The sequence below is a fragment of the Kryptolebias marmoratus genome, linkage group LG10, assembly GCF_001649575.2.
Source record: "Kryptolebias marmoratus isolate JLee-2015 linkage group LG10, ASM164957v2, whole genome shotgun sequence".
Classification (NCBI taxonomy): Eukaryota; Metazoa; Chordata; class Actinopteri; order Cyprinodontiformes; family Rivulidae; genus Kryptolebias; species Kryptolebias marmoratus.
Genome location: NC_051439.1, coordinates 8,394,942 through 8,416,250, shown reverse-complemented (window position 1 = coordinate 8,416,250; position 21,309 = coordinate 8,394,942). Strand labels below are relative to the sequence as shown.

Genomic DNA, 21,309 nt, shown 5'->3' with positions numbered 1-21,309 from the left:
ACAGTAAGAAAGGAGAAAAATTAAAGTAAATATAAGTAATATTTTAAAAAGATGAACATAACCTTCAAATGTGGAAAAAAATTAAACAAATTCCACCAGGGATTTGATCCAAAACTTGACTGGCTTTAGCTGATTTGCATTTTAAAAGTCTTAGCTTCTCATAAAAATAAGGTAAATAAATTTTCCCTCTTCAATGACAAAGTCAGGAGCTAATTTACTTCTTTTGAGTGTGTCTGTAACTCTTGTACAAGTTTTTTTTTTTTTTAAAGTTTACCTTTGGCCACAAAAAGATTAAATTTGTTTATTTTCCTGAGACAGAGTAATATTGTGTATGCTGTTGAGTGCCAGGAGGACTGTGATTAGTTATACATCCAGGAAACAAAGCAGCCACTGACCAGAAAGATGAACCAGCATAGAAGAGCAACCACCAGGCCAAGACTCTGCGGTTTACTCCCATCTGGAGGCCAGTGGACATTGGTTCGAGAGAGGAATAAAGGAAGCCATCTTTGTGAAGAGAATTAAACAGGCCTCAGTGTCCAACTGTAACCCTCCTACAATGCTGTTATTGCTAGTATCACTCACCCCTCTGGGAATAGCAAGCGACTATCAGTGCCCTAATGATCAGTCATTAGGCTGATGGTCCAACTAGCTTTGGATGTCACAACTAACTGGTTGATTCTCTATGTGAAGGTGCTGCAATTCCTCAGACTGAAGAAGTCTCTTGGATAAAAGATGAAACGTTCCAGCAAAGAAGACCCCATCCACAGGACTCGACTCAACACTGTTAGGTTCCTGAGATGTCTTAAAGCTTCATGTAAAAGCTGTCATACTGTGTGAACTATCATATTAAACTATTTTGATAGGCTACAAGCTAGTGATGATTTTATTGCACTCTGGACCATAGAAGTACCCTGCATATAATGTAATATAATAAACGTTTCTGCTGACCCATCTTGAAGGATAATAGCCTGCTGTATGATATTGATGTAATTGATTTGCTGTCAGCTCAACTCTGAACAGGCAACAAAAACGACAAAATAAAGCCGCCTATTAGAAACACATCCTCCGGTGATTCACAAAATATCTGGAGATGATTCATCAGGGTGGCACCGTTTGTCCGCTTTGACAAAGAAAAAAGATTCTTCAGTACATATTTATTGCTTGCCTTTCATGGCGGTAGCTGACCATGTAATTGCCTGTGTCTGTCTGTTAGCAAAATATCTTATGAGCCCCTTGACAGATAAGGAAACTCTCAGAAAGTAATCATTGGATGTGCATCTACAACCTCTGAAGTCAACCTGATTCAAGTTAGCTGTCACAGCTAACGCAGAAATGACTAAAAGTCAGTCAGTTTTACAGATATTGAGCTAAAATCTGATGCGGTAGTGGCTGAGAGTCATTCACAACGTGAGTGCTAATGCATCTCACGTACCAGCATTTCACCTGATCATATTTCAAAAGTGCTATCACAAACGATAATTTCTGATAGAGACACGTGAGCTTCAAACCTTAACGCATAGATTAAACTAATTTAGAAGAAATTTGTAATTCTCTATATTAGACGTCCCAAAGACTTTATAATCACAACTTTGAAATCATATGTGATGTTAAAATGCCCTCCATCCACACACAGTTCAGGATACTCTTCCTCTCATGCTTTCTGTGGGTTTACTGCCTTTGACTGCAGTGTGATGATAGGAACATATCCGCCCAGAAATGTTTTCTTTTTTTTTTCTCCATCATCTTGTACACACACCCAGCCGCAGACACACAGTTCCTGGTTACATTCTGTACATCCACACCCCTTTTTCTCTGCCTCTCCAACACTGGTTTGACAGCCGCAGCGCTGCTTGCAGCCATGTCGCCGAGAGAGGAAGCTTTTAACACGGGGAGGTGTGTAATATTCATAAGGAGTGCCTCACTCGCGGTGTAACAGGCGTCGACGGGTGTGAGCGTGAGCACCGATCTGCTCCTTTAGCTGCGCTCTAATCTAAAATTAATGCGCGTTGTGTCAGATAGTGTCTCCTCCGTTGTTCGTTCTGCTCCATTGCTCACATGCAATGCACGCCCAGGTTACAGCAGGAAGTGCAACGGGAGCTTGTGTGGCGCCGTGTGCCACAGCAGGGTGCCGCAGAGCTAAGAGCTTTAAGTTTCTGGGTGTCCTTCATTCGGGATTTGTTTCTGCTGAGCAACATTCTTGCCGCGGAGAGGGAGGCCGCAAACCGATTGGCTTGGCACAAAAACAAAGTCCACTCTTGTTTTTGCAAACTAATTTAGTCGTGATTATCTCAGGGTGCACAGGCACACTTAAAGTTTGTCCTTTTTTTTTCTTTCTTTCTTTTTAAAGCCATAGTATAAAAGTTCACTTTATTGCATTTTTTTGTAATCAGTCCCTTTATGTTTAAAGAGCCCATTTACAAGTGAACCGGGGCTTGTAATCAGGAGCCACAATCGGTTCAGCTTTATTAAGCAGCTTTCCTAATATGCCGTCCTGCAAGTTGAAAGATTAAGGCGATGCAAGGGAGCCAAAACAAATAGTCCTTGTAACTCAAACAGAGCGTGAAGGACTTTGTGCTTTATTGTACCTTTTCTGGTGCTCGTTTCAGAAAAGACCACAGGAAAAAAAAAAAAAAAGGCTGAATGTGCACACAATTTGTCGACCTTGTTTCACTGTTTTGTGCTAAATCTTCAAAGCACAGGCACATGCTGACTATCAGCTGTACATCAGGGTCATCAGTTAAAGGAAAGAGAAATCACTGGGGGTTTCGGATAAATGTTTCTTCGTGAAACGTCGAACATGGTGGCTTTAAATTTAGAACTCAACACATCTGATTTAGAAAAAATACAGTTTTCTGCAAAAATCCAATAATGAGGTGTTTTTTCTTGTACTTTAAATGTGTTGTATATTTAAAAAGACACTGAATATAAGGTATATGCCCTGCTGGGACATGCTGATTACAACAATGTGAGAAAAACTCACGTAGATTTCCATGGGTTGCTACTGGAGCTCCCAGTTCTTTGCTGTTCATTAATGGGAAACATGCACAGTTTTCTACAGAAGCAAATCTGAACATTTCTAGTTGTTAGAGAGAACTGAGGCAAAGATTTGAGTTTGTAACTTTTGTAAAATGTAAAGAAGTCAAGTGGACAACAAATTGTAAAAACGAGCTTCACATGAATCCTGGCAAGTTCAGTTAAAAGGCAGTGCGACTTTTTTATGTGAGAACAAAAAGCTCGTCATCTGAGGAGGTTTGCAAATTCAAAAGCAAGTCAAGAAGAGTTTGAAAAGAAAAAAAATTGCTTAGATAAAGGGGGTGTAAACATCTTCAAGAATCAAAGAAGAAGTGGATTGAAGTTGCTACGATCACCATGTTCTGGACGACTGAAAAGCTTCACCAGCTTGTTTTGAGTGACTGAGCTGAACATAAAAGTCTTTTAACATGTTCCAGTCATCTAAATTAAAAAATTGTCTCATCCAAAAGTCCCAGATAATTAGTTTTTTAAGAGAATAAAATAGAAAAGAAAGACACCTCATTGATCCCCTGAAGAAAATTAGCTGACTGATGAGATTGACATCTTTATTAGAGATGGGTGATTAAGTATATCAGATATATTGCAAGTTTTCCCTCTAGCAATATACAAACAGATAAGCTTTAATGACTATTTTCAGTACAAGTTTGTTTTTTCCCAGGCGCTTCAAATGCATCGCCACTTCCTCGCCTTCCCATCCTAAAATACAGCTGGTTCTGTGAGCTTGGTTAATTGTCATTCATGTTTCACTCTGGTCTGTTGTCGTCACATGGTATCTTTGTGTGTGACTGATCGGATCTCCGGGGTTTTCCGCACACAAGCGACATTACTCGACGAGCGACTGCTTCTTGATGTTTGTTCTGGAGCTGGACGGATGTAAGAGTTGTTGTTTTCTATCCCAGTGAGGGAACAAAGGTCAGAGGTCAAACTCCCTGTGTTAGGTAATAGTGTTGAATTAAACATTAAATCACAATAAAGCTCCAAAATATCGTAATTTTCGGTCATATCGCCCAGCCCTTATGTACGTTCTTTGTCTCAGTTACTGTATTTGCCGTTACGTTCCTGTATGTCCACAGTTTGAAGCAACAAAACACCTAATTTGTGGTCATTTTCCTCCTCCTTCTCGTCTTGCCTCCCATTTGCTGTGGCGTATGTTTTATTGTCCTCCCCCTTTTCTGCTTCCTGACTGACAAGTTCCTATTTTCTCGATGTTTCCCCCGGTTCCCCTCCGTCTCTCTGTAACTAATGGTCCCTAAACACAGCCCCAGCTGTCGAGGCGTCGGGACTAAATCACAACAATCAGGAGTTATTATCAGCAGCATGCTGACTGATCGAGCTAATGTCTGCCCTGATCGGATTAATAACGGGCCTGCTTGGGACGCATTTATCATAATATTTCTGGCAATAAAGAGGTAATAAGTTGCATCACCCTGATGATTAAAACAGTGTTGGGCTGACGATTAAACTTAAACAGTGATAACAAGAAGCTTCATGTTTGGAAATTACTGAGAGACTCCTCCATGTAAGTGTCCTTTTAGCAAATCTACTTTGTTTGCTTATTTCCTTTCACATCATTTCATTTATTAATCATCCACTAAATGCATCTGCTTTCCTAAAAACTGTACTTTGCAATTTTACGTCAGTCTGTCAGCAAAATATTTCAAGATCCACTAGGCAGATTTAAATGAAACTTTCAGAAAGTAATCAGTGAATGTACATCTATAATTGATTAACCTTTGGAGACAATCCAATACAAGATGGCTGCTACAGTTAATCTAAACTAAATAATACAAACATGGCTATATCTCTGTCAAAATTACAAATATTGAGCTAAAATTTGATGTGATGGTACCCGAGCATCATCCTCAACATATACTGTGTGTGGCATCTTGAGATATCATACGAGATGAAGTATTTTAACCAAAACAGCTACAACACCGTCATTTCTCAACATATCTTTGCTTAAGCAAAGACTTTTGTTTTCTCTCTCTTTTTGTCCTCTCATAGTCCGAGTGTTTTCACTTTCTCATTAACCCTCTGAATGTATCCTCTTCAGTCCTGTGCCCTGATTCACCACCTCCTCCAGCCTCCCTGTTTGTCCTTCCCCATGTTTGCTCATTCTTCATCCTATTTGCAGAAATCCTCCCTCCTCCTCGCTCGTTTTGTCTGCTTTTTCCTCTGACGATGCACCTGTTATTTTTTTCCCCCCCTCATTTCCTCTTACTTTGACAGCCCTCCTTGATTTGTGTGTGTCTGTGTGTGTGTGTGTGTGTGTTTGTAATTTCTTTTCTCACTCTCTGTATCCACCTCCAAAAAAAAAAAAAACACACACACACACGAAAAAACTGGAGAGCCCTGTCCACTTGTGAGAGAGACACTGATCGGGAGGTGTGGGAGGGAGTTTCGAGAGTTTTAATGAGTCGGTGCTCACACTTATGACAGAAGGGGTAAGTGATGGAAAATTAATCTGTTTGAGGGAGACAGAAAGAGAAAGTGTGTGTGTGTGTAAATGGTAGGGTTTTTTCTTTTTTTTTTTTTCTAGTGTGTGTATGTTTCTGGCTCTCACCCTGTGTGAATTCTCTGGCTCACCAAGCAGAGACAATTTTAACTTGTGCAATCAATATGAGCGGATATGCATAGTGTGTGTGTGTGTGTGTGTGTGTGTTATACTGATGAATGGCCCAGCTCTTAATGTTCTCAACCACACTGTGGGCTAACAAGACTATTTAATCACCCTCTCTCATCCCCTGCCTCCTCCTTTTTGTTTTTGCTCAGTGTACAGCTAAGGTTAGACAACAATGATTGCACAATGCGTTACTTCTATGTGTGTGTGCGTGTGTGTGTGTGTGACCATTAGCCCTGCATTAGTCAGTGTCCAGCCTGCTGCCGCCTCGCACACCTGTTGGCTCGTTATGGAGTGCAGGAACAGACAGAGGTGGCACACGGAGCATAAATCTAACATACCCTCACACCTACTGCCCCCAAACACACTCACACACACCCTTGTTAAACTTGGGCTGCCTTACACTCGCTAACTTCCCTTAACTTCTCCTGTCACCACTAATTGCCTGACTGTGGCCATTATCTGCGCTTTCATGTTTATCAGTGAGACTTAAGACATCCTCTTCTCCTAATGAGGTTTAGAAATGGAAACTCGCAAATTGTTCTTTTTTTTGAGGAAGTGAGCACACTTTAGGCTTACACACACATGCAAACTTTGAAGACCAGACCTGCAGTCTGCCTGTAATTGGAGGTGGGTGACAGCTCATCTTTGAGGTGTGCGAATAGGTGTGTGTGTGTGTCTATTTAGCAGTAATGAGTGCAGGGCCACAGGGTGCCCAAAGGCAAGGTCCCTCAATGGGGTGAGACCCAAGGACGACCGGTGCTGAGCCACACATCTACTTACAGCTCACACACACATGCATTAAAGCATGCTGGACCACCAAGATGATTCACCACCATCAAACAGGGGGAGAAATCAACATGGCTTTTTGCACATCACACCCGGCCGTTGTGCCTTCTCTGCTGTGTGTCTCCTCTCCCTGCTTTATGGACGCACGCGCGCCATCACGCACGCCGAAACACCCTCTATTCGTCCCCAAACGGACGAGAGATTCACGCTCCGCTAGCAAAGACTCTCAGAGTGTAGGTTATTAATGAGAGCATGTCCTAACAACATTACAGAGCTGCTGCCCCATGGAGGAGAGGAGAGGAGAGGAAAAAGGGCAGGAGGAGAGAAAATACATGCTAGAGAAGCATTGAGGGAAAAAAAAATTAAGAGGAGAAAATTCACTGTTTCGGTGACGAGAGAAAAGTAAAGCAAAAGCAAAGGGAGTAGATATAAAACAAGAAGAGGAATAATTAAAGGTAAGAAGTGGAGACAAGAACATGTCAGGAAACTAAGTCTCATTCAAAGTCCACACCATTATGTTTAACTTTGAGAGTAATAAAAATGAAGCCTCTAATCAAATTTACCATCTTTGTCATCTATCTGAAAAACAACAGTTTGAACTATTCCTGGCAAGTCTAAAAATTATTCACAATTATTCACAATCGCCCACTTTGCATTCAGTCATTTTACAGCCACTAAAACCTCTTGGTTAGGTTTAGAAATGAAAAACGAAGTCATGGTTTTAGCTAAACCATATTTCTCGTCCTTCCAGTGACAAGAAATATAAAGCTATGAAGCCAGTTCAGTGCATCCAGAGATTTTCAGTTTCTTTCCAACTTTACAACCAAGACAGATTGCAGATTTCAAAACAGTCTCAGTTACTACACTACATGTCCCAAATTACTTTTTTTTTTTTGTAAAATTGTCTTAACCTGCCCAGAAAAACTAAAACCTTTCTTTATTGTGGCAACAAAAAAGGTGATCTTTTTTCGTATTTCTGTTTGGGCTTTTTTTCCACAAATCCAGAAAGACTCAATTGAAAGTTTGGTACATCAGTTCAATAACTACTTTATATTACCACTCTAAAACCATAAAAACAAAATAAAATAAAGGGAAATGTATATCGGCCACCGTCTTTTATGCCAGAGTTTTAAACTAAGATCATCTTATGATGAGATGGGGCGAAGTTTTGGTCAAACGTTGGAAATGACATAATGTACGATCTCATACATTGTTCGGAGCATGTGTATGCTCAGCTACTAGCACCAAATGTTTAGCTCAGTATCTGTAAATTTGACTAAACTATAGCCATTTCTGTGTTTGATTCACGGTGGTGGCCATCTTGAATTGGGGTAACTGCAAAGGGTAATCAGTTGTAGTTGCACACCCAAGAATTACATTTCTGAAAGTTTGAATGAAATCCACCCAGTGGTTCGTAAAATAATTTGCTAACGGGGCAGACACCAAGAGTTGCTGCCAAAGTTTTAAGCACAGACTACAACACAAGGGCAGCAAGAAGGTCGCAGGTCCTTGTGGGGTTTTACAAAAAAGCAGTGAGTTAGACTTGGATTTTCGATGTGGGACTTTTTAGCAACTTCATTTAACACAGACTGAACTGACTGTGGTGGGATGTCACATTCTCTGTGAACAGTTTTTGGCAGTAAGGTGGGAGTTTTTGCTGTTCCAGTCTTATTTATAAATTTACTGAAATTCCACGCTCCCAAAGCAACCTGTGAGGAGACCCTGCATTATCATATTGATAAGAGTGGTTTAATTATTTTTCTTGTCTTAGATTAATCTGGTTTATACATAATATGTACATTTACAAAGCTCAACTTCATTCATTTACATTTCTAACAGTTCTTGCATAGTGTTTTAGTTATAATAATCTGATGAGTGAAATGCATAATACTTGAATCTGAAGTACATTTTGTGGCAAACATCTATGAATGTTGAAAGGTTCTGTACCCTTCTTTCAAAAAGGAGAGTTTAATTAAACAGGAGAGGAACATGGAGGAGACAATAAAGGAGTGAAAGGAACAGAAAAACAGAGGAAGAGGCGGTGAGAGAAAATAAATAGATGAGGAAACTGGAGTGAGAGAAACTAAGACAGAAGACAGAAAGATCTGGAACACGGGAAGGACATCAGAAAGGAGGAGGAGGAGAGAACAAAGGTCATTTGGAGAAACAGAAAAGAAAGGGGTGAGCAGATGGAGAAAAGCGGGGAAACTGTAGACGATGTGTGGCAGAAGGATGCAGAAACAGTGTAGTAACATCATTAAAACGTGTGTTCCTTGAGGTCTTTCAATGGCTACAGGCTGATAAAGCCGCAGGCTGCTGAGGCCCACTGGGAGGACAGTGCCATCTAGTGTTTCATGTCCACAACTCTCTGCAGCGCTGTGTCGCACCCCTTTCCATTTACACACCTGCTAACATGCACAAACATCCTCCTCCTCGATGCTTCACACTCAGTCTGCAGCTCGTGGTCACCCAGTACGAGCATCACCATGGATGTCACACGAACCGAGTGCGAAAACATACCACTGATAGCCAGTCTCATGAGCCGTGTCCCGTGTGTGTTTCTCCATTGTCTGCTTAGCTTTTATTGTGCGAGTGATCTGGAGAGCACTGTGGGATCACGGCGATAAGCCGGGTGTCACTGGCATCTTATCGTCCTCCACATTTCTTATCGCCTCGTGGCCAAGGGGATGGAATAAACTGTGGAGAGAGGAGGGAAGAAGGAGATATGGTGGGAACAGATGGGGGCGCAAGAAGGGGTTAGATGGTAGAAGGCAACAGGAAGAGATGAATGGGGGGAAACGGTGATGAAAGATGTAAGTAAGGAGAGGAAGGAGTGGAGATTTGAAGGTCTGCTGCACTAAAAGCATTTAGGAAACTAGAGCCAAGTCCCGTGACCGACTTCACCTCGCCACCCACACAGCACCTCCTGTAAGAGGATCTGCAGACCAACTTCTCACTGCGTCTTTGTGTGGGTGTGTAGCTTCCGCGTGTGTGTGTTTGGGTGTGTTGGGGTTATCAAGAGAGCTAAGGATGGGTGGTAATTGAATAATGACAGTCAGGCCTCTGATGGATTACCTGTCACTCTTCTATCTCCTCTCCCTCTATCACTGTCAACCCCCGCCTCTCTGCCGCTCTCGCCTCCCAACCCCTGGTCGAATCGCGTCCCGCCTGCACCACCACTGGGGCCGACGTAAATAAAAGACACCCGCAAAGTCGCCGAAGATTGTCGCCTTGTTTGCCCGGGTCTACATGAATTCACACGAACATGCATCATGGCTCATCTCACGGTGAAGCTAAAAGATTTCCTGCAAGTAAAGAAGCAGAAACTACATCGATTCAAAGTGCAGTTTATACCTTTTTCCACACGCTTTGTGTCCATATTAGGGTACACAATCAGGGCCTCTAACAAGTCTTTACATGTGGGCGGAAACTTTAAGACCAGAGGTTAATTTTCTTTTCAAAGTTAGCTTTAGTTCCACAAGTAGGACCAAAATTAATTGGGAAAGTCTGCCGACCTGAGTGTGCTCTGAGACCTGTCATTAAAACTGGTTCTTAGTGATCAGATTGTATTAGGATAGCACTAAATACAGGCTCAAACCACCTTTGGAGGTGGATTGTCTCCTTTTATCCACACACGCTTGTTAGTCTGAACACAATCTGTCCTGAGCCCCTCAGTAGAACCCCCTATTAAGATAACACAACCCTACACCAGCAGCAAAGTTATTACCTGGACGTTTCAGGGATTTTATCATTACAGGATATAGGATATCGTATGAGGGAATTTCTCCTCAGTTTAATGTTAGTTCTGATTGTTTTTAGAGCTGGTTGGACCCGGTATGGTCACTGTAAGCTGTAACGTGCTATCAGTCACAGGACACCAATCTGAGCAGTCATGTTGCACTGTATTCACCTGATTAAACAACAAACAATGAGACTGAACAGCCTCTAAGTGTCATGAGAAGATGAAAAGACTACAAGTATTATTGCTAAATAAGCCTTTGATCCATTCACTTGAAACCGTTTTAAACCAACAAGCTAACTATCAACAAGCTAGCTAATCCCTTTTTGATTTAACTGAGTATGAGCTCAAAGGTCTGAGCAGAACTACTGGCGCAAAAATAACAAAAGGAGGTATTTTAATCATAAATATCAGAAAAAAGATGTTTCTGAAAAAGAGAATGGGCTTTAATTCCCTCAAAGCTACACAAACCTGTTAGCCTCAGGTATCAGATAAATCCTGAATTAAAATATCAGCTGAAGTTTACTCAGTGGAAGAATGACGCAACACAAAGTAGACACTGAATTTTCTTTCACAAAGAGATTCTCTCATTTTGTGTGTGTGTGTGTGTGTGTGTGTGTGTGTGTGTGTGTGTGTGTGTGTGTGTGTGTGTGTGTGTGTGTGTGTGTGACACCATATTTTACGGTCACTTTCCTGCTCACATGCAGTTACTTTATTCCCGAGATAAGCCCAGAGTTTTACTTTACTACTTCTAACGTGAAAACCAAAAAAACATATATAAATAAAAAGTTTACATTTCATGTTGTGAAACTTCGACCCATTACTCGTTTTAAAAATTGTATTTTTTGTACCAACTAAAAGAAACATCAAAGCAGAGTAGGTTTTGATGCCGCAGACGTCTAATAACCCTGCTGTGGGATTTAGCTCACATCAGCACACTTGACGGTTCGGTGCAAGTTCTGACACTAAATATAGACGCACGGCCCTTTGCTCAAGAACTGAAAAAAAAAAAAGAATACAGCACAGTTGGAAAAAGTCTCTTTTTTTCTCTAAAGGCAAGGAGGCAAATAGTTGAGTAAAAAACTGGATATTTAAGGAAAGAAGGCAGCTGGAAAATAAAACGTAGGGTGGAGTGGCTCACAGGCAACTACAAGACAGAGTCGTCTTGTGAAATAGTGAATTAGTTATTTGAAACGCCATGTTGCATGTCATTAGCTTATTATACGAATTATGTGTGCAAATCCAACATGTGTGCATTCTAAGCTGAGCGTATTACGATTAATGTAAGGTATAAGTTTTGTTAGAAATGTTTGTTTTTTTGTTGCATTTAGAATTTAAAATGAGGTCTTTTGTTTTACTTTTAATTGAATCACTCAGTTACTAAGAATCACTGTTCTTCACTACAGGACCGAGGCAGAGTTTTGTGTTTTCGTCGGTGCGTTACAGCAAGGCGGGCTGCAAGAAATCCGAGTACGGACGGTGATTGCAGCGTTTTGCTGCAGTGCAGCTCAATCTACAGTCTCTGCTCATCGCTAAATGGTACTTTTCCATCACGAGCGGGCTTTCTCTGAAGGATTAAAGTTGTAAATGAGGTGAAGCTGTGCCAGAAGGGCTTTTTGGGTCTGCTATGAGTGTCTCCTTCGTTACAGGGACCACTGATGATAACTGCGTGTCCCCGATTCACTTGTCTAATACACTGGAGCATATCACACATTGTACCTTCATTTCCAAACAGATATTGTGCAAAAAAATGTGTCAGTGATAGAAGTCGCCATGAAAGGGAAAACGGGACTTTTTTTTATCATTTATTTAGTTAGTTTAAAAAAAGAAGAAAGTTTGCAGCTCTACATATTCAGAGGACTATTTACATCTTGTTCTAAGCAATCGGACATGAGTATTAAAAAGAAAACAGCACCAATGGTCCAAACCCGAGTTGAATGCAGATATTAGAAACACACACATGGCTAGGTTTGAAAATCAATGCTTCGGGTTTGCTTTTGAAGCAAAAACCTGCAGCTGTACGTTTTCTGTCAGCTGTGGGTGTTTCCTGCGTGGTGAGGAGAACTTCATCCAGCTTCCAGTTTAGATCTGAGCTCAGGGTTGCAGAGTGACTTTAAAAAAAAAAAAAAAACGCAGATTTATAGACTATTCTGCAATTTACAGTACATGATTCAGTAGGTCAAGTACGGCTCATAAACCGGTTGATCATTTTACTGTAATTGTACAACTATGCTGGCTTTAATATGTTTGAAAAATTAATGATCGTTATGCGGTTATAAATAAATGAGCTGAGTACCGACTGGTGAGCCTCAAACATCCTTTGCTTTTCGTGATTAAAATCGGCCTCTTTTTGCACAGCTGGTGAACAAAACAGTCATTTCTGTGGAGAAAAAGCGGAGCGGGCGTACGTATTGCGAGCATGTGTCGGGGAATCTGAGCGATGCGAACAGATGAGAAAATGACATTCCTCCAAAAGAGCCACTCAGGCGGTCGCAGCCTTGATGGGGTTTTTTTTCTCCAAACAGCGTAAATGTTACAATGCTGCGTGGTCAGAGTCACCGTACCAGGCGTGAGAAAGCAGTGATCCAAGGTAGTGAGCAATACAAGCCATGGGAAAGTGGCTATCAACACATGCAAGCGCATAAACACACACACACACACACATACGTTTCCTCTGTCACACACTAACAGTATAATATGCCAGACTGCCAATTAGGGCAATAATGGCTGTGGGAAAGCCACACTCTCTCTCTCACACACACACTTTTACAGTAACTGAGACTCCTAATGTCAAAGTTAATAGCACCCAGTTGTTCAGTGCCAGAGACAGACCCTGTTGGAGGAAGGTGGAAGCTAAAATTTCCCAGCAGACAAGCAGGTTCAGAACAGCTACTTTTGGGGTATGCAAATGAGTTCTGAGGCGGTGGGAGAACATTTGGGAGAGGATTAATGTTCAAAATATCTATCATAATAAAAACAGATGATCTGTAAATAACCAGACTGTGACAGGTAATTTCTGCTCCACTGTCTTCTACTATCCAATCATGTTTCCTACCTTTCAGCCCTGCTTTGCTTCATTAAAAAATAACACGGACTCTTTAAATAACTGGTTAGCTGCTCTTAGCGTTGTCCTTTTTCCTGCCAGGCAGCATGCTGGACAACACGCTAAGTTGGAAGAGGTCGAGGAAATAATGTGAGATGCAGGCGAGACAAGCTGAAAATTAAAAGCGAAGCAAAAGGAGGCAGAGATGGCGAGACGGAGGCACCCAGATGGCAGGGAGGGAAGGCAGAACACAAGGACCGGGGGGGGGGGACAGCAGGACGGGGTGGAAGTTGGTGCACTGGATGTCTTCCCCCCTCTTCCATCAGCAGAAGCCTGGTGGTGGAGAAGAGCAATAATGAGAGCAGCTGCACAGGACACACACACACACACACACACACACACACACACACACACACACACAAAGGAGGAAACACTTCTCCAGCCACTTAGCCGCCCACCCTTCATTAGCAAATCCACATAAACACAATTGTGCACATTATAGTCAAACAGGCGCATGTCATCACTCTTACCCTCGCACTCGAAGGCCTGCAGCATGGTGGTGTAAGTGGGGCCCAGCCAGGAGGTGTAACTACCCAGAACTCTCTGCAGGTGGTGGGTGGCATCGCTGAAGAGCAGATCGGATTGGCCATAGCCTGCTGAGCTGAACAGGCTGAAGCCCTCGGTGGCGTTGCCAAACACATTCTGCAAGAGAGAGACGGTGTGTGACAGCGCTTAATGCACGAGCGCATGCGTTGGCGTGCTCTGCTCCACGTGTGTGTCTTTGAGGTTGTGTGTGTGTGTGTGTCTCAGCACAGGACGTATCAGTCCTTCATGTTTAAAGAAGACGGATGACGGCTCCTAGCAGACGCCCGCACAGTAAGCGGCGCGGATCAATATTTCCCGCTCACACGTCACACAGGTCCTGGATTCAGGTCCACGCCCACCTGTAAGCGCTCCAGGTATTTCCAGACGCGGCACTTGTCCTCCATGCGCACCACCACGGCGTTGGCGGGGACAGCTGCGAGGTGGCACCGCTCGTACTGGTCCAGACCCGCCTCAGTCCCATCTGGACACAGCAGCTTGAGGTCCTCCAGCTCCAGATCCAGGGCCCACGACTCTTGGTTCTTCCCTGAAAACATCAGAGTGGGTGAATTAAACGTCCACATATAGACCAGTATCACTCTTTAAAAAAGGCCCACTTCACTGCTCCTGATTGATTTCTTGGGAATCATTTATCAAACTTGCTCATTTCTAACTTAATATCTAGCATTTTCAGTTTAAAAAAAAAAGAGTCTCAGAACAAATAATCATGTGCCCTCGGGATTCTGCACTGTCCCTATCGGCTCAGACTTTGCGTGTTTTCTTGACCGCCCCCTAATCTTCGTGACTCTGGACATTTCTGAAACCATATGACGAAGCAAGCTTCGTTAAACAGCTGCTGCGTTCGTGGAGGCTGGTGCCAAGCGGCTTCCTTCTCAGCTGTACCAGCAGAGTCTGTGCAGCATGACGTGGATAATGATCATCATTAATTCTGGATGTTGCCCACGGCGACCAAGCAGATGCAGAAAACGTAGAATTAGGACCCTTAGATGGACAACAGTGTTTGGACTGTCTGAATGTTGTTTGTCTTTTCCTCCCTTTTTGTTCTTCTTTGATACCTTTTGCGCATCTATTTTTCTGCCTATTTAGGTCTTAGAAGCATGCCAGAGGTATAACCTAAGATCATTTTGTGATGAGAAATATCCAAGTTGTAGCTGTTTTGGTCCAACCTTGAAAATATCATCATGTCAATCTCACGCTGCATCACAGCATGTCACACTCAGAACCTTTTTAGTGAATGACTCTCAGCTACTACCACATAAAATTTTAGTTCAATATCTGTAAAATTGACTGAGTTACAGCCATTTTTGTGTTGGATAATCTAGATTAGCTGTGGTGGCCATCTTGAATTGGGTTGACTCCAAACATTAATGGCTTGTATATGTGTATCCAAAGATTCTTTCCTGAATGTTTCATTAAAATCTGTCCAGTGGTTCATGAGATATTTTGCTAACAGACAAACAAGCTTGACTTAAACAGGCAATGCTAAATTTTTAAGCAAAGATCTTGCACAACGAGTAGTGCTTGGAGTATGCGTTGTAAATGACTCCCAGCTACTACCACACCAAGTTTTAGCAAAATATCTGTAAAATTCAGTGAACTGTGGCCATTTTTGTGTTTTCTATGATTGATTGGCTGTGACAGCCATCTTGAATAGAGTTGGCTCCAAATGTTAATCAGTTGTAGAGGTACATCCAATAATTATTTTCTAAAGGTTTCATTCAAATCTGTCCAATGGTTCATGAGACACACACAGTCAAACACATTATCAGATACACAATAACATTTTGTTTTGTTTTACACAAGCTTGAGCTCAATATAACACTGACCTCTTGTGTTTGGATAGGGAACTGCATTTTTTTTTTATTTTCTCAACCAGACAGCTTCATCAGCATTTGTGTAATCAGTAACAAGCGCAAGACTTTCAAACACTGACCGTCCAGGTTATCGAAGACCGTTGTGTGTTTGACGAACGCCACGTCGCCGAGGTTTTCGGCCACACACCTGTGAGAAAAACACACCGACTGTCAAGCAGCTTTTCCCTGAGTGGTGCTGCAGGGGAAAGGAAGAACAAAGGTTTTGTTCAGTAATGCGTTATGCGGTGGCAAGTGAGTAAAAACAATAAGCGTATCAAGGAAAAAGAATTCACCTTTTGTCGCTCTCTGACAAACTGTTAAATTGCTCGGAGAGCTTCTATCTCCCCTTCAAACCCAATTACTTCTCTGCCAAGGGCCGTTTTACACGACAGTTCTGCTCGACGACACACACAGAGCTGTCTGACAGTGATTATACTGCCCAGGAATGAAGAGAACTGATATTAAAACATTACTACACTGTAAAATAATACAAAAAACATCCCCTATCCGGTCGTTTGATGCCCTTTTATTCCCTTTTTGTTTTACTGGTGGCTACAAGTTTCTGTTTTAATCTAACACTCTAAATAAGGATCATAATATCTCTATTCGTTCAGAATACAGGGGTTCTGATCCTCCTGGTTGTGGAGGGAGTATTCGCTGTACCTCAGCGCCCCGGCCTCTCCGTAATGCCTCTCCCTGTGGTTGTTGGCGCAGATGTGTCTGTCGTTCTCATCGCCTATGCAGGCCTCACACAGGTTCTTTGGGTTGTTGCCTCTGGGGTCGTGCTGGGGGTCCTTAATGCCGGGCACGCAGCTGTAGCCGAAGAAGTTCCCCACGGCTGGGGACGAAACGAGACAAAAAGGTCGAGCATAAGGGACTCTATCAGAGGCGGACGGATGCAGAAAAATATCCGAAGAAGAGCGCCGACGCTGCTGCTGCCCGAAATTCCAACATGGCTTTGTGATAATCTAAGCGAATAAGAAAAGGCCAACATTTTGAGCTGCGTGTAAAGAGAAACGTCCAAGCTGCTGCAGTGGCTCGTTAGGGTTTACCGTGGTAACCACTGATGTGAGAGAGACAGAAACAGACTGAAAAGTAAGCCTCAAACAAACAGTCAGTGTGCGGAAACGTCAAGTCAGAGCTTGAAGATTCTTGATCGGTGAGCGGCAGAAGACTCCGACGGTCACACGTGTCATTTTTTATGTTTTTACAGGGCGAGATATAACAAGTTATAACAAGTTAAAAAAGATTTTTTTGCTTCCAGTTTGAAGAGAATATTTGAGCTGAAGTATAACTGAAGCCTGTTGTGTGTGATCTGTATTCTGGGAGGACTTGAGAGAGGAGTGAGAGACACACTGGGTGAAAGAAGACCGAAATGATGTATAATTTGTATATGAACCAAGAAGAGTTAAGGAAATAAGAAGAGTTTGATCGCAAAAGATTTAACATTTTATTTTAAATTAGTGGCACCATCTGTCAGCTGAACCTAAAAATCTCCAACTGTGATTGTGTAAAAACCATAAAAGATATCAAAATACCAGTTTGGACACATAAAGTCCAACTTTCTAGAGCTTCAAAGACCACTGGGTTTTCTCATCTGTTTTGAGAAAACCCCACTGATTTCCATTATTTCTTGCATTGTTTTATAATTATTATTAGTGGCTTTTTTGTGTGACATACTTCTATCAAAGGTCAAAGCAGTATTCCCAGTGGAGCTGCACGTTTTGGTGTATTACAGAAGGAACATCCTTGTGCATTGGTGTCTTTAACGAATAAATGAAACGATGTGAATACGTCTACCCCCTCTCCAGTCTGCCTCACCTTTGGGGAAGTTGCACTGCTCTCCTACGCTGACTTGGGATGTGTTGACCAGGTAGCCGATGGGCACGGTCCACCCCACGGTGGTCCGTATGCCGGGGTGACAGGAGCTGCGCTCGTGCATCTCCAGCAGGGACAGGTCCGAGGAGGAGCGGCGGGCCATGGCCACCACATAGTAGCCGATGCCATCTGATGGGAACGACGGGACGAGACAAAAGCCGTGAAAGAGAAGAAGAAAGGACACACTAAATCTGACCTCAGAGGCTGACCTGCTCCGTTGTGAGACTCTCCGGCTGCGAGCTCCAGGCCGTGGCAGAAACCCGCCGCGTAGACGTCATCAGCAAACATGGAAGTTGCGTCGGCTGTCCCGTTCTGACAACAACAGGTTTGTGGTTTTTAGAAATGGCTGAGCGACAACTGGTTATACCAAATGTAGAACAAATAGGCAGATTTTTATTTAGGATTGGTTTCCTATCTGACAGCTTAAAACATGTAAATGTGACAAAATGCATCATTTCAAAATTACACAAAACGGATCAATTCACACAGAACTGAAATTCACTTTAGGAAACATGTTTGTGACTTTCCAAGAACAAAACAAGAGACAAAACATTTTAAAATGTTCATTTTGAAGGAAATAAAGTGTGGGTTTTTTTTGTTTCTTTTATAACTATATATAATTTCTTTAAGGCTTTCTTTTTAGTATTGTACAAGTAAGTTGTGTTTTTTTTATTTTAATTGCCTAATAAGTTTACTTTTAATAAACCACCTTTTTTTAGTGTTCTTGTGATTTTGGCAGGGTTATATTTTTATAAATTTTCCTTTACTGTTTTTATTTTACACATCTTTAACTTTGACGTGTTTTTGTAACTTGTAGACACAGAAAAACACAATAAAGTTAATTTTTATTAAATAAGTCCGCCACTGGTGGGAAAACAAACATCAAGATACTCTACAGTGTTTGGACACACTGTATATATGAAGTAGTTCAAGATAAGTAAGCTTTTAAATGGATGGGGATTTTTTCTTTTTAAATTACAAGCGTCCATGCTTCTATCTCCGTCAGATGGTGTACCTTGATTTTATCCATGCAGTCCCGGGTGTTGAGGCCACGGACGCACTGCAGGGTTCCTTTTACGTTCCTGGCTGTGGCGTTTCCAGCTAAATCCAAACACTTCTGCTCCTCAGCGTCCGACTGAACACACCAGGAGACTAAAACAAACAGCAGAAGATTACATCAAAATATGAATCACGTTCAAAAGAAATAATCATATTCACACCTTTTGCACTAATCTGAGCATTTTTTACACATTTAGGGTTTTATTGACAATGTGGTGACCAGCTTGAAGCCTAAATACTGTGTACCTGTGGTTTTTTGGGTGGAGGCGCAGCTGACAGTCAGGAGAGGCAGAAACAACAGGAAAGCTGCGTGCAGTCGTCTCTCTGAAGGCTCCATGTCGGCTCTGCTTGGACACCAGCTTGGAACTGATTCTGTACTTCAACAGAGGAGGGGAACTCATTGAGGAGGAAAAAAATAAAAAAGCTCCCCCCTCCTTCTCTCATAACCTTAAGACAGGGAAAGCAGATATAAGGCGGGCGGCTGAGGCAGGTGGATTGAATGTAGAAAGAAGAAAACATCACATTATTCCTCCATCCTTGACTCTCAAGTCAAAGTCCTCATTAGATAATCCTTCCTCCGGCTCAGGATAGCAGGATAGCGTTTCTCCCGCCAATTATCCACTGAGATTTCAAGCCCGTGAAGAGGATTTCGGTGGACACGTGTAGGCTCGCAGCAGCTCAGGTCACCTGGCACGGAGTCCCAACCAGGGGTCTTTAATTAAAAAAAAAAAAAGCTGTGGACAATGTGTCTCTGTGTTGAAGCGGTGTTCGTGGACAACGGACACCGGCAGGGTCTCGCTCCGACTCACTGGAGACTAAAACCCCGGGAAAGCAAGGGGACACAGCAGCGGTTATTGTTCATGGTCAAGGGACTCAGTGAGGGGAGCTCATATCAGCTGCTGGACACAAATCAGCCATTTTTCTCTCTCTGCACACACACACACACACGCAAACTCAACATTTTTCATAACAGCAGCAGCGTCTACCAAGAATTATTTAGGTGAGAAGAGAAGATTATGTACATTTTTTTGTTTTTTTACATTCAGCACTAGTCAATGTCGAACACGCACGGCTGATTTCAGATGGATCTTTCCTGTCTCACGTGCGCTGATCTGGAGTTCAGTACACGTGAGGCAGAAAACATGAGGAACAGAGGAACTTCTCAAATCAAAAGAATCAACCTAGGCCTTCGAGAGAAACAATTGTTCCTTTGATAAAAAGCTGCTTCTTTTTAATTTAGGGTGGTAAAACTCATATTTTTAAACCTCTCAGATGAAGGGATGAATGAATTTGTACCAAAAAAATAGCCATCCATGAAAACTGGGTCATAGTTGAAGCTCTTGTGGGATTTTCCTGCTTTGTTGTGATGGTGACAAACAAAACTGTTTCCAGGGAAGAAAAAGTGATCATCTGACAAAAGTGTCGTGGCTGAACGAGGATCCATCTGGAGCAAAAACTGTCCCATGTACCGCAGTCCGAAAGAAGAGCTCCTGGAGCTCAAACTAGTTTATATTTAATGTAAACTGTAAAATGCCCTTCAGAGATGATACAAATGTAAATCTAATATTTGATCAGGCTAAAATCTCTTCAGATTTACAGGAATTGCTTCTAAATGTTGAGATCATCAATGCAGAGGTCTATTTTAGTCATCAGGGAGTGAAAACCCACCCACACAAACTGAGCTGTAACTTCAAATTCAAGACAGATCCAGTGAGTCACACAGATGTCCTTACACAACCCTCCTCAAAGAAGTACTTACAGACTGATATGTAATCAAATAAAGTCATGCATGAAAGCTGTTAATAGTATTTGGCGTTTGAAGAGTCTGACTTAAACGTCTCACAGTGATCCCCTCCTGACCCGGAGCCTTTCTGTGTGGAGTCTGCATGTTCTCCAGGTTTCTTCCCAAAGACCAAAAACATGCATGTTAGGTTAAATGGTACCTATAAATTATCCCTAGGTGTGCGTGAGAGTGTGAATGGTAGTTTGTCTCATTTGTCTCTATGTGTCTCTGTGATGGACTGGATCAGTTTGAGTAATAAAAATCTCAGACAGTATCTCATAAATATCACTAAGGCTACATTTGCACCGCAGGTTTTAATGCTCAAGTCCAATCTTTTGTTTAGATTACATTTTTTTGGATGCGTGTGTGTATCAGTTCTGAAGTTGTGGAATCAGAGCAGAGTGAATTGTTATCTGTCATGCTTGTTTTGTCCAGTGATTATATTCGGTCTTGCGACATAACCGTTCAGACTGAGTTTGCTTTGAAAAACACTGGAAATGCGATTTAGTACCACATATGGAAGTGATCTGGGTGAGATTTGAAAAAAATCATGTCACATTCAGACTGCAATAAAATAAATTTTAAAAAAGAATCAATTATGAGTCACATGCAGGCAAAAAAAAAATAGTTGGATTTGGGCCACTTTTGCCTGCAGTGTGAACATAGCCTTAGAGGATTTGTTTGTTTGTTTTTAACAGATTGGCCCTTATGGGCTTCCATAGATACTGGACTATAAAATGAGTTTAAAGAAACTCCTATATACAGGTGCTGGTCATAAAATTAGAATATCATGAAAAAGTAGATTGATTTCAGTAATTCCATTTAAAAAGTGAAACTTGTATATTATATTCATACATTACATACAAACTCATATATTTCAAATGTTTATTTCGTTTAATTTTGATGATT

The 21,309-nt window shown here is 42.0% G+C and overlaps 1 protein-coding gene across 1 annotated transcript; it reads right to left on the bottom strand.

Moving 5' to 3' along the window:
- Nucleotides 1–11,253: 11,253 nt before the first annotated feature.
- Nucleotides 11,254–19,245, bottom strand: otomp (otolith matrix protein). The gene is made up of 9 exons (XM_017411058.3): nt 18,864–19,245; nt 18,574–18,710; nt 17,768–17,870; nt 17,502–17,687; nt 16,344–16,518; nt 15,761–15,828; nt 14,169–14,353; nt 13,755–13,926; nt 11,254–13,557 (listed from the first exon to the last, which is right to left on the bottom strand). Exons 1-9 carry the CDS (start codon nt 18,952–18,954, stop codon nt 13,547–13,549), a joined length of 1,128 nt encoding a protein of 375 aa, XP_017266547.1. The 5' UTR covers nt 18,955–19,245; the 3' UTR covers nt 11,254–13,546.
- Nucleotides 19,246–21,309: the final 2,064 nt, after the last annotated feature.